Here is a 17,006-nt window from a genome sequence, read left to right as displayed (position 1 = left end):
AAAAATCCGAATTGAGCATTAAGCCCTGCAGTCTGAACGCAGCCTTAGTGTTGTTTGCAGCAAATACGCACTGCAGTTCTCTGGAGATCCCAAATGTTTATTTTATTGTGATATGTCATTGACGTGTCATTGGAATCACATGCTCAGGTGGTCAGGTGACTATCTGGCCCTAATATATAACAGGTGTAAAACTGAATCCCACATGCCTGAAGAAGGACTTGACCCCAGCGTCACATTGTGGTGTCATTATTTTTTGTACAGTTTTTGTCTTTGATCCCAGCAGACAATTTTGGTTAGATGTGCATAGCATTTCCAAAACAATAAAAAGGTAACATGGTGATCTCATTCTTTTAACATACAACGTTAAAGTGTTACGATAACGATATTCAAATCTCTCAGTACGGTATTTTGACGATATACATCCCATTTTGATATTTTGTAGACGCTAAAACAATTGTGAAAATGCAACTTTTTTCTTTTAAAATGCTTTGAACAAGACTTTTCTTCTGCCATAGACCAAAGAATTAACATTTAAACGTGCTTAAAAATTATGATTATTATTATTATATGTATTACTTTTCATGTAATCTGCACTGTAATGAAGCAAAGGATCATGGTATATGTAGTTCACTGAGTTTTTTTTTTTTAGCTATTGCTGCACCAAAACAATTAATTTGAGCAAAGACACTTAAAATTCGATATATTGTGTTGGCCCACGGTATCATTTTGACTTTTCACGATACGATATCACGATATTTCAGTTATTGTTACATCCCTAACAACTATATATTGTGTTGTGTTTTTATCAAATAGCATCCTTTTAAATCTCCAACCGTGCAGAGTGTGTGTGTGTGTGTGAGCATACAGCTGTTAGGAAAGTGACAGTTGCAGAGCTTAATCTGGACCCTGCGCTGTGTCTCCTTGTGTCTGTATCGCTGCATAACTGTGAACTGTGTGTAAGCAACTGTTGGAAAAAGTGCAAAGAGAAACCAGCCAGGCCTCCACTGGCTTCTACGTCAGAGAATAGAGCTGTAGATACTGTCGCCACACCACAACCAAATACCAAAAGGTTGTGTTCACGGTCTAGGATTTGATGGTGTCATAATTTCTGAATGAAGGGCACGGGTCTATGTAACCCTACGGGAGATTCAGAGCTTTTGAACATGTCAAGGAAATAACTTGTGTGTTTGTTTGCATTTTGCTCAAAAATACAATAATTCTCTCTGTGAATAGGGTTGCCTCTCCACAGATCTGACCTGTAATGTAGCCTATAGTTATCTCCCTTTAGATAGATAGGGTTACAATCTAGACAAAGCAATAACATCTCCATGAAGACAAGCAGATGGCATACTCTCCACTAGAAAAGTTGCGCAATGCACCTTTAAGCATCCAAACTTGTGATCAGCAAATGTTGGATCTTATCTCTGTTTATTTGGGATTGGCTTCACAAACCTGCCATATTAAGCTCACGGTTTGAAGTCTTTTCAGCTGATAATGGCTTTCTGAAGCGATTGTGAAAGCCTAATTTCACTTTTGTTTATCTGTGTTGACAGAGAAGACTTTGAATTTTGTGCCAGTTTTTGTTTCATTTGCATAGTCCTAGGAAGTACAGAGATATTAACCATAAAACTGGTCAACAAATCTGACAGTTACATGGCAAATTCCAACACCTGCTTTTCTCCATGGAGATTGCTCTGCACAGAATGTTTCACAGTATATAGTAAAAGTAAATAGTTTTTTTTTGTTTTTTTTTTATGAGAATCAGCTGACTAATGTAACAAAAACAAAATACTTGGGCCATAACATTAGAAATGACTCTTGTGATGATGATGATGACATCCACCATCAGTGTTGCAAACTGTATTCACAAGCGAATATTCTAGCACTCAAATTCCATATGTGTACAAATTATGTCAAAACATCTCTTTTTAGATCATACTGGACTCCACTGTATACAGCTCATCTATGAAGTAATTACAGCAAAGCAAAAATGAATACGATTAAGCTGGCATAAAATTATGCTCTTAGGGTGTCAACAATCGACAATATTTGGTCCACACCAAACGGTCCATTCGAACTAAAAGTTCTTAGTTTGGTTTATTTTCGTTGGTGTGAAAGCACCAATCGCACTTGGACCCGCACTAAATCAAGCAGACTGAGATCTCAAAAAAGAGGTGGTCTCGGTCCGTTTGATTCCACACCAAATGTCAAACTCTGGTGCGGTTTCTCTGGTGTGAAAGCAAACTCGGGTCCAAACCATAGACAGTAGGTCCAAACAAACTATTTGAAATGCATCGTGAGAGTGGATACGGGTCTTTGCCTGAAATTACATGCTATCAACTTCAACACATTATCAACTTCAATCAGCTTCAGAAATGCCCTGCTTTTAGCCTAGTGTGAGAAATGTTACAGTCCTGGACCAGCAGGAGCAGCTCTGGTTCAGGCCGGGTCCAGAGGAGCTGGAGCGGGGAGTTAAGGAGTTAGGTGCCTCACCCAAGTGCGGAGGACAGACCACTCAGAACAAGCTATAACAAATCAAATGGGATTTGCGCTTCTGTCCGGATGTTTTATACCACCTCAGAACCAGCTGTGATCTTTGAGTGTGGAGAACTGGAATAGCCCGCCCGGATCGGAAGTCCACACGCATTCTCGTGCGTGCAGAGGACCTCACGGACCGGCACGGACCCACTCAGACCCAGTCCATTGAGCACTGGTCTTGCTTGTCCCCGTCTGGAACCGGCACATGGAGGACGGAGCCTCTGAACCTAACTGATCAACCCGCTTGGAGAATGGCACAAAACCAAGGACCAGACCCCCTGCCCCGTCCTAAGGGGCTGTGTGCTCCTGTGTCATGTGTTGGTTAGTTGAATCAAGAAATGGAATTATAATGAGTTTGACTGATATTAAGGAAAGTGACACCCAATATTATTCTGACATCTGGAAATGTTGGAAGAGGCAGCTATATATATTTTAATTCTATACCTGTAGTTTTTTTATGTATGTGTGTTGTGTGTGTGTGTGTGTGTGTGTGTGTGTGTGTGTGTGTGTGTGTGTGTGTGTGTGTGTGTGTGTGTGTGTGTGTGTGTATGTGTGTGTGGCTGATGGGTTTATATATGAATGATCAGTAATATATTGTAAATGTATGTCCTTGTATGTACAATTTGGACCCTGAGTGTGTAAATAAAGTTATACTGCATATGACATTAAACATATCTATTTCCATGGAGAAGAGCAGGGGACACTACCAGGCTGTGTTATAGGTCAGATCTTTGGAGTGGCAAGCTCAAAAGAATGTCAAAAAAACACCTATTTTCAGATTTCAGGCATAATGTTTCCTTCCTGTTCTGAAAGATTACTATAAGGGCTTTTCCCTTTCAAAAAATATACAATATGTTTATTTAAATTGCTTAATCACTATGGCGACAGTGTATGATTGCTATAGCTTGAAACCATTTGTAAATTAATAAACGCAAGATGAATAAGTTTAATCTCATACATTCTGGGCGAAGTGATAACATCTCCTCAGATACCGTGCCCCCCACCAGAAAAGTTACACAGACCACCTTAAATTAGTCCAGAAAAGTTTTGATTTACACTTGAAAGCCGTATTTATCTGCAAGTGACACCCAGGACTTATTGCAACTGATTGTGCTCTGGCTCTTTTAGCCTTAAATGGACAGACAAGCAGTAAACTCCCAAGTGAAGTCCTTTCCGTTTTTACATGATCTAGATTCCATTTTTATCTCACAATCTCTCTCATATCTGTAGATCTTTATCAGTCACATCATTTTGCATTTCATCATTTCACTTAAATAGAAGAAGACAGCCAATAAAATAACTTCTAAGTCATGTCCTTTCAGTACCTAACATATATCTCCCTAATATCTATTTGTAGATCTTAAAGTACATATTACAGTACAGGTTTGCCTAATCCTTTCACTGAAGCATACTTTTTAGGGATGTAACGATATCCAAATCTCTCAGTACGATATTTTCACGATATATATCTCACTGTACGATATTTTATAAAGGCTAACACAACTGTGAATATGCTTTTTCCTTTTAAAATTCCTTGACAAGGCTTTGGTTCAGTCATAATCCAAAGAACTAAGATTTTAAAATGATAGTGCTTTGTGTAGTTTGCGTTGACACAGAGCAAAGGATCATGGTCTATGTAGTTCTCTCAGCTTTTTTAGCTGTTGCTGCACCATAACAATGAATTTAAGCAAAGAAACATGTAATTTGATATATTACTGAGAGACTTTGGACGATACAATATCACAATACTTCAGTTATTGTTATATTTGTAGAATTATATTTAACTAAAAATGTACTACACACCGGTGATACTTATATTTCTACTTCTTGGTTGGACACACATAGAACTAATTCCATAAATGTTATCTAGAAATCAAGAGAAATCCACTTTTGGGACAATAAAGTTTATCTTATCTTACCTTATCGTAACCATAATGTTAAAAAGGGCCAAAACCTGTTTAAACTGCACAATATAAGAAATGAATATATGATTATGATTAGGCTAATAAAAATAAAATAAAGTCATGTTTAAATTGCAAGAAAAATGTTCATTGCCTGTAAATCATCCCTGCATTTTGAGTGGAATTTTTGGTGTTTATGACATAGAGGTATTCCATTTAAAACTCAGCACTACCTCATGTATTTTTGTACTTTTCTTTTCCACGCAAGCTGACACTTAACTGATGTTCAGCTATGATAAATATTCACCAGAGGCAGGAAGTTGGGAAGTTCAGAGTTATAATTAGAAAACCTCTTAAATATAGCTGTGATTTCATATTTTACTACTTAGCTTTCTTTTTTATTTTGACTTGTACATTTACATTAATATGTCTTATTTGACACCTGTCTCTTGCTATTTTTTTGCTACCTGTTTAGAATGTATTATTACATTTATATTTTTTCTATTTGTTATTATTTTATATTGTGATGTGTGAGCGAAAGTGTCCAAGTAATTTCCCTTGTAGATCAATAAAGTTCATCTAACTCTAAGGCTGCCTTCAGACTGCAGGGCTTAATACTCAATTTAGATTTATTTATCTTTTTTTGTGAAATCTGTTTTTTTTGCAAGCTTGTTCACATTTCCAATTAAATGCAACTTGTATGTGATCTCCAGTGTGAACTTTAAACGCCCCAAAAGTGTCCTACATGCACATTGGAGGACACAAAGATGTCATGCTCAGTGTTTACGGAAGAAGCCTTAACAAAATACGGTCCAGGTCTTTGTAAAACGGACAAGTTACACGTCCACGACTGCTTCGTTTATTTGAGTCTTTAGCCTCCTTGTATTTGGCTCGCAGGCTCTTTATTTTTCGTTGACATTGGAGCCAGGACCACTTGTAGCCGCGCTTGGCCATTTCTTTGGCAATCATTTCAAAAACTGCCCTGTGCCAATAAGACTCCTCCAATTTGGCCTGAATACAGCGATCCCCCAACTATTAATAAACTTGCAAACCTCGCTTTCCCTCCATTGACTAGACTCCGAGCCTGACGTGTAGGTGAGATGAATGTGACCTGGCCGTTCAGACTGAAGTCGCATGTCAAAGGATCGGATAAGTATCGGTTTTAGGAGCACAGATCCAAGTGGCCTGGGTCGCATTTGAAAAAATCGTATCTGTGTCGTCCAGACTGTCATTAAAAGATCAGATACAGGTCACATAGGGGCGAAAAAATCGGATTTGGATCACTTGAGGCTGCAGTCTGAACATAGCCTAAGACTAAGTTTAACCATGAAAACCTATGCACTTTAAAAGGAAATGTATCCTGCCCTCATATTACAGTTTTAGAACTACTGTATACTACTGCAATCAGGACTGAACCAGGTCTGCCAGAACCTTAACCTGCAGAGAGAGGACACGTATAAGTTTTCCTCAATTTCAGCATCTACAGTTACAGCAAAGACACTGATTAATGACTGGCTGCAGGGTTTACTGTAGGGAGGGAGCATTCAGATTAGAGAGAGTCGTCTTAGGTTTAACCCAACTGGATTTCGTTATTGAAACTGGCAACTCAAATTAGAATCCAATGTTTATGTAATTATTAAAAAATTAAGCATTACCTTTGTTATCAGTAAATGCCATATTTGATTTGAGCATGTTTACCTCATACCTCGGGACACAGTTAGGTCATGTTTATTGAAAATTCATAATCTTACATACAGTTCCTTTACCCATGTTCCTGGCATTGTTACTCCCAATTACCTTCACCAGTCTAAAATCAAAAACACAAAATAAATGGGGGAGTCTTATCCTTTAAAGGCCTGACTGTATTCTGTGTGTTGCTCAATAGTTGTGTCTCGTAGTCTTCCAGAGCGGCTACATCGTGGGCCTGCGAGCGCTGAGAGATGTGGGGGCTGTGACCCTGACTACAAGTGTAAATAATCCCCATTCTTCTGCTATAAAAGGAGACGAGCTCCCGGATCACTGCTGCACACACAGTCTCCTGCGGCAACGTACGCTCACTCTCACACGGATCTGAAAAACCAAGATGACTACGGCTGTTTAAGAGGAACAAAGTCAAAAGAAAAGACATGAATCTGATTAAAGGAACTGTATGTAAGATTTTGATTTAACATCTATAAACATACATACGAGATATCACAGTTATTCATTGTCCTCATGTGTAAAAAGGACATATGGTTTTGACTTAAAATGTCTGAAAAATGCAGAAGAAAGCTCACTGTAAAATTGGAAGTTGGAGATGAGGATCATTAATCAGCTCAGTGAGAAATGAGAATGAGACGTTTTCTTTTTTGTGTAAAATTTTAACAGTACCTCAATACTTTTAAATAGAGCCCGACCGATATATCGGTTGGCCGATATTATCAGCTGATATGGGCAACTTTAGGCATATCGGCTATCGTGGTTTATCGGCAGATTCGTGGTTTGACAGCGGCAGCGGCTAAAAATGAAACTTTGAGAAATTTGCGTGTACGTAGGATTAAAAAAATAAAAAAAACGAGCATATTTGACTGTAGTTTAGCATAAAATAAATAAGTCCCGGTTTAGTCCTTTTTCAGTCCTGGTTTAGACGTGCTTTAGACCTGCTTGCAACAAAACAATCTGAAGAGCCACTTGGGAGCCAAAAGAACCAGCAGCTTTTAGTGAGCCGAGCCAAAAGAGCCGGTTCTCTAAAAAGAATTGGAATACCCATCACTAGTGTTTAGAATGTGATGCAAAAATGCCATTAAGCCAACCTACTGTCTGTAAATATGATGTAAAGAGGCAGAATAACAATAAATGTTGCCTAAATAAATCCAATTTAAAATCCACCAGAGCCAAACCTAAGTTTTTTAAACAATTGAATATTTACAGTGAATTTTTACATCACTAAATATATCGGCGATTATATCGGCTATCGGCAGCTCCAACTCCCATTATATCGGTTTCATATCGGCCACAGCAAAATCCATATCGGTCGGGCTCTACTTTTAAATACGAGCTGCATGAAATATAAATGTTTTAAACTCTGGACATTCCTGATTAAATTGGAGTTTCTAGTTTTGGTGATTGCAGTTTAACTCAAGAGTGGATTATACACATCATTGACAGTATTCTAGCAACAACACCCTTTTTGTTTACAAATACACCTCAACAGCTGCTATAGAAAGAACTCCCATGATGCTTCACTCCACACCACACATGTACTAAGGACCTTCTTCAAGACCAGGGTTTCCAAACAACTGACATCGGTGAGGGTCAACAGTGCCAGAAGTTTGTGACAGGTGGATTTAACCATTTGTACCATGTTCAGTGAGAATTTAACACTAACTGCAGTGCACACAGAGACATGCAGGAAGAACCGGCAACAGTTATGGTTATTGAATATCGGTAGTCGATAAATCCGAGTCAGTTCTCCCGACATCCTTAGTAAATGCGTTTCATTGCAACATTTGGGAAAATATGGATGCCCGAGAAAGTTTAATGTTTATTTTGTTAACTTATGTAGTTAACATCAGGTATCTATATCTAATAGGGCATGTATATTGTGATTTATGTGGACAAAAAAGCACTGAATAAATTGTAAATTAAAAAAAATAAAAATAAATCAGGTATCTCTCTAGTGCCTCTGCTCAATTTCATTTCTCTTCAACGACTAGGTCAGGAATCGGAATCGGAATACACTAAGTCCTTTACGGTTTTTCACAAAAAACTGCGGAAGTGTCGAGTTCAGTGCACCAGCCAATCAGAGCGAAAAGAGCCAGACATTCTGTGTTGGCAACGAATCCCGAGATCTAAAGCTGGAACAAAGAGAATGTTTGGTGAATTTTATCAAGGGGAAAGAGGTTATTGTGCTTCTTCTTACAGGATTTGGGAAACGATTAATCTACCAGTTAGCCCTGTTAGCGGCGCATTACATATGTCACGACCAAGTAGCAGCGATTGGTTAAATGAAAAAAGTACCTGCCTACCATCAAGCGAAAGAATTCTAATGCTGCGAGGTCAGACGGTTTCCACAAAGTGAAACCAGCTGATAAATCTGGCTAGGTCTCTCTGGCACCTGCTAATAAATAGAGTCTGTTATCTAACGTTTGCTCTCAGTGACTCAATTATGGCAGTTTGACTATTACATATTCAGAAATGCATCCGGCTCAGTCTGCTCTGAACTAGACCGAGTTTGTGTTTCGGAGCCCTGATTTGATTAGCTGTTCCATTGCACTTTTTCGAGGTGGAGGTCGGTTTTCCCCGAGTCCCGAGCTCAATAGAACACAGCATCAATCACTGTTCCATATCACTACGCCGTGAGCATCACCATAACAAACGAACTACTGCAGGAAGTTCACATGCGGCTCTTCCGGCTCCTTCTGACCCTGGCTCCCATTGACTTACATTGGAAAACTGTCACCCCTCTCTCTGTAAATGCTGTTGTGAGCCTCGTCATTTTGGTCTTAAAATGTCCGTATTAACCCGCTCTACACTGATTCTGGGTTTTTGTTCCGCTATTTTGTCAGTGCATAGAAATCCTGTTCCTAATATAGATCCTGGCTCCACGTTCACTCCTGTAACCGTTAACATCGCGAGCTTCATTCGAGCGGCGCCAAACACTGTGGGCGATGTCGCACTCGCTTAGTCCACTTCTTTATACAGTCTATGGTTAGAAGGGACTAGCTTAAACTAAACAGAAATAACTAATGCGTTGGACAGCCAAAAGGTTGTCAGATTTAAAAGTGAACTATTTTCAGTCGGTGGGATCATGGTATTAGCGGATTAAACAACTTGGAGCGGTGCGTTATACTGTTCTAGACTCTGCGTCAGTGTGTTAAAACAGTGTAACGCAAATATACTCCTCATTGTTTAATCCTTACTTCACCAATTAAACTAAACAAAATGTGAATGTGAAATTTTTAGAGATGAAGCAGATGAATTCAGTATCAATATGTAGGACTATACTGACTAACATGAATCATAAACTTGATTTTTCTATATATAAGACTATACATTAGGCCTATAGGTTATACACGATTCTTTTATCAAGAAAAATAGGAAAAAATCTGCGATGCTGAGTACCTTGTGATCTAAACCAGTACTATCTATGGATTGGGTTGTAGAAGGATGAAAATCTTACATCGCTGCCAGAGCATTGGACAATTCAAAACAATATATTTTATGTTTTAAATAGGCAAAAGTCCTCAAAATGTCACCTACAGGAAGCTGAAACTCATGAATACCAGGTCTTCACTAGGGTTAAACTAATATTAAATATAACTTCACCAAAAGCTACAGTGATTCCAAACAAGTACTAAACCGAATGGAAACAAAAATGTGGATAAAAATGACTCCAAACCAGGGTTTTCAAAAGTATCCAAAATCAGATATTTCTCTATACTAAAACTAGTATCAAAACTAAAGAAAAGTCACATTCACAGGAAAGAAACGAACCTTTCCTCAGTAGCTTTACAATGAGCTGTATCAGAACAAATATAAGAGCACACAGAGTAGTATACGCCCATGGACCACTATGGATGATATAAGACCACATGGTAATATAAAAGGAAGTACGATTTAATGTTAAAATTACATTCTATTGTCTAAATAAACAGTGTTGTAGTATTAGTATTATCATCGTGGTATCAGAATCTGTATTGAGAATCGAGTCTATTCCTTAGTAAAGTTTGAAAATTTAGTATCTACTCCAAATCTGAAATAGAGAGGAATCATCGTACCCTGAACAGAGCCTGCGTTTCACAGTTTGAGAACCATTATTTTAGCCGATACCAGTGTGAGGGGTAAGGGAGGGGCGGAGTCACACCATACCTGTCCCAAAGCTCTCCTCTCCACAGAGCGAACACCGGCCGGAGTCCATCAAATTCCCAAAGTATCTCCATCCCGTGGGAGTCTCGTACAGCGCTAGTTTCATCGCCTTGGCAACCCTGCAAAAAATCAAAACAGAAAAAGGCAGGATCGTTAGAAACCATTTACGTTATCTTGACTGATATCGTGAGATAAACTTTCAAATTGTGCAAAAATGTTACTGACTTACTAATAAGGACATTAACATGGACTGTTATGAAACCAAGATATGCAACGAGAGATTGCAAAATGTGTTACTTGTGGTTAGAATCAGTGGAAGATTTGGTACCATGTCATAAAGACTAGACTTTAATTAGTCTTCATAAAGCAGAACAAAGACTTAATTCATAATGAAACATTAAGAAGAATTTATTAAAAATGATTCAGGCTTAGTAACTAGATAAGGAGATAAGAGTTAGGCTTTAAGGTATTAACTGTGCTCATTCTTAACAAACTGTTTGTTTTTAATAAATACTTTATTCATTCTTTATTAAAGAGGACCTATTGTGCTGGTGTCAGGTGCAGTATAGTTATAATCTATGACACTCATTATGTTATAATTTATTAATTGTGGACATACCGGCTTGTCAAAGTCTGATCCCATCAGATCTCAGAAGCCAAGCAAGGCTGGGCCTGGTTAGTACTTGCCACAGTAGCCACAGGGGGGCGCCAGTCGCAAAAACTGTCATTGTGTCCTTAGGCAAGGCACTTCATCCACATTGGCTAGTATGAAAGTGGTATGTGTGTGTGAGTGATGGTGGTGGTGGTCGAAGGGATCAATGGCATTGATTGGCAGCCTCACTTCTGTCAGTCTGCCCCAGGGCAACTGTGGCTGCAATAGTATCTTACTACCACCAGGTGTGGAGTGAATGAATAATGCTCTGTAAAGCGTCTTTGTGACATATGTCTGTGAAAAGCGCTGTATAAATAAAATGAAAAACTTACTTACACACTTAGTTACTAATGTAGACATTTAAAACACAAAATTCATCTAAAAAGTCCACTGACGTCCACATTACAAAACTGTGATGCTCAATCGAGTAAAATTGTTTCAGTTGTACCAGAGTGACTACGCATCACTGCTGAATATGTATCACTGATTAAGAAAATTAAATTTCAGGACAAAGTAAGAGCAGTGGGCGTATGCTAGTGGAGGTGAACAGGAGCTGATTGGCAAAAAGGTGTCTTGAAAATAAGAGATTAAAGACTGCTCAAACATGCACAAATCATTCCAAGTACAATTTAGGTGAGTAAAAATCGTGATGGGAAAAAACTATAACATGGTTAAAACCTTTGAAAAGTTGATTTTGTATAATAGGTCTGCTTTAAAGCTATTAAAATTGTAGTTATTGTTATTATAAGTGTTACCAAACATGTTAATGACAGTATTTGGAGATAGCATAATTTGTACCAACAACTGGCCTTATCCCACAATGAGTTATCAACTGCAATCCAAATCTATTTCTACAATAATCCCTCAGCCACATCCTTATGCCTCCCAGTAGACTGCCACATACTGTAAACAGAATTCCTCTTCATAGCTCTACCAAACACGACTCAAACAAACTGGATGGCCACATTGGAGCACATGCCTGTACACACACTGGGCATGCCACTTAAATAACACTGGCGCTAATGGTGCTTACGTGACATTGGAGGGAATGGCCAGAGTAAGCAAACAAGTGTTATCTAAGGATGCTGTGGGATTTGACTTGAGACTTAACTGGACAAATAAAACTGCCTGTGATGATTATGTAAATTAATGCTGGGAATTTCAAAAGTGTAATAGGCTCTGTGCACAACACTGTCGCTAACACTTCCCCGTTAGAGACACTACTGCCTGTCCAGTTTATCTCTGTGTTTTTTGACAAATCATGCTAAAATTAATAAATATTTAAAGATAACAGTCACTTTTATTGAAATCATAAAAGGCAGAGGATGGGAAGCAGGTGGATGTTTCTGACAACATTTTAAAAAGTACATGGATACTTCTGTGATTATAGAGATGTTTGTATCTCAGTGCTAATGCTAATGCTAATGCTAATTTTGAGGTATAATAAATATTAAAATAACACCACAAACTGAAGTGTTTTACAAATAAAAATTGGTTCATGTTTATTTTAGTTCATTTGAATTGTAATAGAATGTTTATTTTATATTTTACAATTTTAATAAAAGTACCTGTTAGCTTTGCGACACAGTTAGCCTAGCCTAGCCTAGCCTAGGGTGCTGCTTTGCACAGAAACTATTGTAAAATGTAAAAAAGAACTTGTAGACTAACTATACAGTGTCCTACATAGTGTAATAAGGTTTTCAGACAAACCTAAACTGAATAAATTTGCAGATGAGATCCAAAGTAATGAAATACTAATTGGTGGTTTTCAGAATCTAAGATGTAATGGGCTCATTCTGTCAGATGGGGGGGGCGAGAGTCACATTTGGCATCACGCTGGGGGTGTTCTACATGTATCTCTATGGTGAAATTTTCAGCTGTCACCATGCAGACACAATTCACACTTTAGCAAACACTATCAACAAAGTTTTAAGATTGTCTGAAAACTCAAGAAAAAAAAAACTCCATTGATTTAAACAGCACATTTTCAGGTGGTCAATGTGAGCTGGTGTTTTTATTTCACTATTTTGTCTGTAAATACATTCCTAAGCCCGCAGCCACACTTTGAGAAGGGCAGTCAAAAACCATGAGCGACGGAGGACTGAATGCACTTTAAAAATTGCATCACTTCTAAAATGATACACAGAGTGAATTGTTCATTTCCTTATTTGTAAACACTCAGTGCAGTGTGGAGCAGAGTCATATATCTGAGTGGACATCAGAGGAGTGAAATATTGCGTTCTGTTTTGGCCTTGGCTGAATATTTGCCCAAACATAGTCCAGTGCCCTCCTCCTCTGCCCCTCCCTTTGAGAATGGAGCTTAAAAGATTCAAGTGGCATTCAGACAGAAACTAAAGCTGCAGGTTTACACAGATGTGAATTCTTCTCGGCCTCAAAATGGACTCCACTTTGTTCATTCAGAAGATTCCTGACTGACTTCTGTTTACAGATATCGTATCCAATTTTTAACACAGTGTAAATCCACATCACAATATTGATACTTTGCAGTGACGTCACGCTGGGGTGTTCTGTATGCATCTCTATTGGCGGTATGTTCAGCGATTACCATGGTGACACAATGTACACATTAGCAAAGAGAGACAAAAAAACCTTTTAAGATAGTCTGAAAACCAGGGGTGTAGTGGGCGTGGTACCCGGGGGTATACCGTCCATCCACTTCTCCTGACGTGAGTTATAAAAAAATAACAAATATAAAAAATAGCTACAACTTAAATGTCAAACTGGAGGTGTTGGCAATGGTGAAAACAAACTGCATACACTCATGATATCTGCACTACTGTCCTATAGTGACCTGTGACATCCGGGGACCAGGACTGAACCAGGACTGAACCAGGACTGAACCAGGACTGAACCAGGACTCTAACCCAGGTCTAAACCAGGACTAAACCAGAAATGAACCAGGACTGAGTGTCTGGACGGGCTCAGAAGTGCGTTCCTGTAGACCGTTGGGTGACCGCAGGAGAAAGGAACGGTGCAGAGCTTCCGCATCCCACAGGGTTCTCTCTCTCGGTCTCAAGTCCAAAATAAGTGCTGGTTTAGTCCTCGTTTAGTTCTGTTTTATTCCTGGTCCAGTCCTGGTTTAGTCCCCCTGGTTCAGTCGTGGTTCAGTTCTGGTTTAGTGCTGGTTCAGAATTGGTCTAGTCCTGGTTTAGTCCTGTTTTAATACTGTTTTAGTTCTGTTTCAGTCCTGGTTTAGCCCTGGTTCAGTCCTGGTTCAGTCCTGGTTCAGTCCTGGTTCAGTCCTGGTTCAGTCCTGATTTAGTCCTGGTTCAGTCCTGTTTCAGTCCTTGTTCAGTCCTGGTTCAGTCTTGGTTTAGTCCTGTTTCAGTCCTGCGTCAGTCCTGGTTTAGTTCTGTTTCAGTCATGGTTCATGTGTTGTAGCCTATGATTTATGTTCTGTAGGCGATTATGAACAATGTTAATGTTAATAACATGATTATTCATCATTTTGAGTAAAAAAATATAAAATATTACAGATTTTGACTGGGCCGGCGCATTTATGTTTGTACTAAAAACTAAGTTGGGGAGGTGACGTCACGAATCATGTGCCCCCACTTAAAAAAAATCCCCACTATTCCACTGCTGAAAACTGAAATGATAAAATACAAAATGTATTTAAACAACACATTTTCAGGAGTTTGTGACCAAAATGAGAGTTCGTGATCCTGTTTGGGTGTTTGATTTTCAACAAAAAGGTGAGACTGACTGACTGAAACCCAACCAAGCCAGCTCTGGTCTTTTATTTCTGGTCAGACTGTATCAAAATAAAGATCAGATTGAAGTCTAATTTGAGACTAACAGAGCTTCTAACAAATTAGTGCTTTTGTTTGGCATCACACCCCCAGGGAAGGTTGATAATAGATGATAATAAATACGAAAATGCTGTCCTGACGTTGCCTGGGATCTCACTGCTCCTAAACTTTACAAAGATGTGAGTCGTGATTGACAGGTGGATTAGCCAATCAGGAACACGCATGGTCCGTCCGAATCATAACAAATATGGCTTCTTATGAGGAAAAAAGTAAAGAAACATCACAGGGGACTGAAAAACATGGAGGATTTCTGCAGAATGAATTAGAGAAGCACTAAACTGTCCAATGAGCTCCTTTCTTTCACATGCGTCACTGAAATAAGTCTTATTACACAATCATATTTGGTTCTGGCTCGAGGCACGATGCAGGGTGTGGTGACCAGACTGATATCCCTCGGTAGATAAAAAAAATTGTGAGGTGTACTTTATCAAAATTAACATTAAACCTTAACCTTTAAAATCATTCTTTAGTTGAACATAATGCATAGTTTGTTCTGCAATACAGGGAGGGAACATAAGGATAGTCAGGTCTCAATTTATCATGGCAACATCAGAATCTTACAAACACAAGATGGAACAGTGTGTTTTCTGTTTTCCCAGCCTAAATAAGCAGGTTTGTGTGTTAAACATGTGTGACTAAAGCAAAACACAATTCTGGATTGTGTTTTAATAGAGAAATATTATAACATAGATCAGAAAATTGCCTAATATTTAAAACACATCACTGAACAACGTAAAGAAAAAGGAATCATTTTAAAAGTCTGAGCAGAAGTATTTGGAGTGACACAAGTATAAGGTAAACTGCAGAAGCAACAGTTGAACAGTCACGCCCATTTTGTTCCAGACCTTGTACATTTTAAACATCACTCCAAGACTGAATAATGAAACACAATAGAGTATCATAGTTGATCCAAGGTTGCTCCACACAACACTGGAAAAACTAGCTGCAGATGTTTCCTCCCGCTCCTTCCCCTGACCTCTGACCTTTAGTGCAAATCCACAACATCGTCACGGTGATGACCCTTTCCAACCCAAGACTGAATCATTTAACACGAGTCTATCAATGTGCAGAGCAGTAATGAAACAGCACAAGCTCTCAGAAAAGAGTAAGCCTTGTGTTACACATCGTAAAGTTCAAAATAGTTGAGGCCGAAAACTGTATATCAGGATTTTTTTTTTTTTATAACTACACTTTGTATATTTCTATTAACATTAACAGGTAAACAAAATAATCAGCTTTTTCTGAAAGTTCACATTTCAGTGTAATTGGTTAGATCCAACTGTCACTCACTCAGAGCCTTACCCCAGGCTCAGACTCAGCACTCTGCACACGATGCAGCTCCGGTTCATGGCCTTGACTTTTCTGTATAATTACAAGTAGCAAGTTGGAGTCTATTTTTGCTGAAGCTGCAGCCAGGTTCTTTAATAAATTAATTCTTAACACGTGAACATGTGGTCTCATGTGTGCAGCTTTCAAAGACGGTGACCGCAACTGCACAGCAGAGCTCCGATCCTCATGCGAGTGTCACTGAAATAAGAGCAGTCCCACACTGAACTGCAGCTGGACCAGGGGCAGAGTCTGGGGTTATAGAGCCTAACCAATAGGAGACATGGGTGGGGAAAATTTACTTTGTTTGAGCATAATGCTGCATTCAGTACAGAAATTGTGGATAACAATGTGTCGATATGACCAAAATATCAGATCGTCACTGAGTAGAGATCATGATTTAATTTTTATCACCATATTACCCAGCCTATCGTCCAACTGCTATTACAATATATTTTTATAGTTTTTTTATTTATTTACAAAACATATGCTAACATTTAAAATAGTTCACACAATTCTATGCAATTCTTGTAAAAGGAAACTGCCAAAAAGCTATCTTAGCTTACAGAAGGGGCTCCAGATGTACACAAAACAAAATACAAATATATCATAAATATACAATATATCACCCTATAGTCCTACCGTCCCTTTGTGTACTGTCTATCTTTCAAAACACATAACACATGTCAAAGTACAACACAGCAGCAAAATAAATATACTATACAGGTGCACTATATAACTTTTTGGTTGGGTCCATAACCTGCTTGTTTCTATGGAGATGTCATTGCTCTGCCTGGAATGTTCCACAGTATGATAAAAACAACAGCTAATAAACAGCTCTACCTTACGCTTATTCAATTACAGGTGGTTTTATAGCTCATAAAATACCTAAAAAAACAGGCTTTCTGT

The 17,006-nt window shown here is 38.6% G+C and overlaps 1 protein-coding gene across 1 annotated transcript in view; it reads right to left on the bottom strand.

The window, feature by feature from the left end:
* Nucleotides 1-17,006, bottom strand: part of pgm5 (phosphoglucomutase 5) — a 74,415-nt gene that overhangs the window by 36,261 nt on the left and 21,148 nt on the right. Inside the window, exon 7 of the mRNA XM_020932322.2 lies at nucleotides 10,290-10,405. Coding sequence (XP_020787981.1) covers nucleotides 10,290-10,405 — 116 coding nt within the window. The remainder of the gene's footprint in view (nucleotides 1-10,289; nucleotides 10,406-17,006) is intronic.

This window comes from Boleophthalmus pectinirostris, unplaced genomic scaffold, assembly GCF_026225935.1.
Source record: "Boleophthalmus pectinirostris isolate CB_2022bp ecotype Guang Dong unplaced genomic scaffold, ASM2622593v1 HiC_scaffold_4, whole genome shotgun sequence".
NCBI lineage: Eukaryota > Metazoa > Chordata > Actinopteri > Gobiiformes > Gobiidae > Boleophthalmus > Boleophthalmus pectinirostris.
This window is presented reverse-complemented; position numbering and strand designations above follow the sequence as displayed.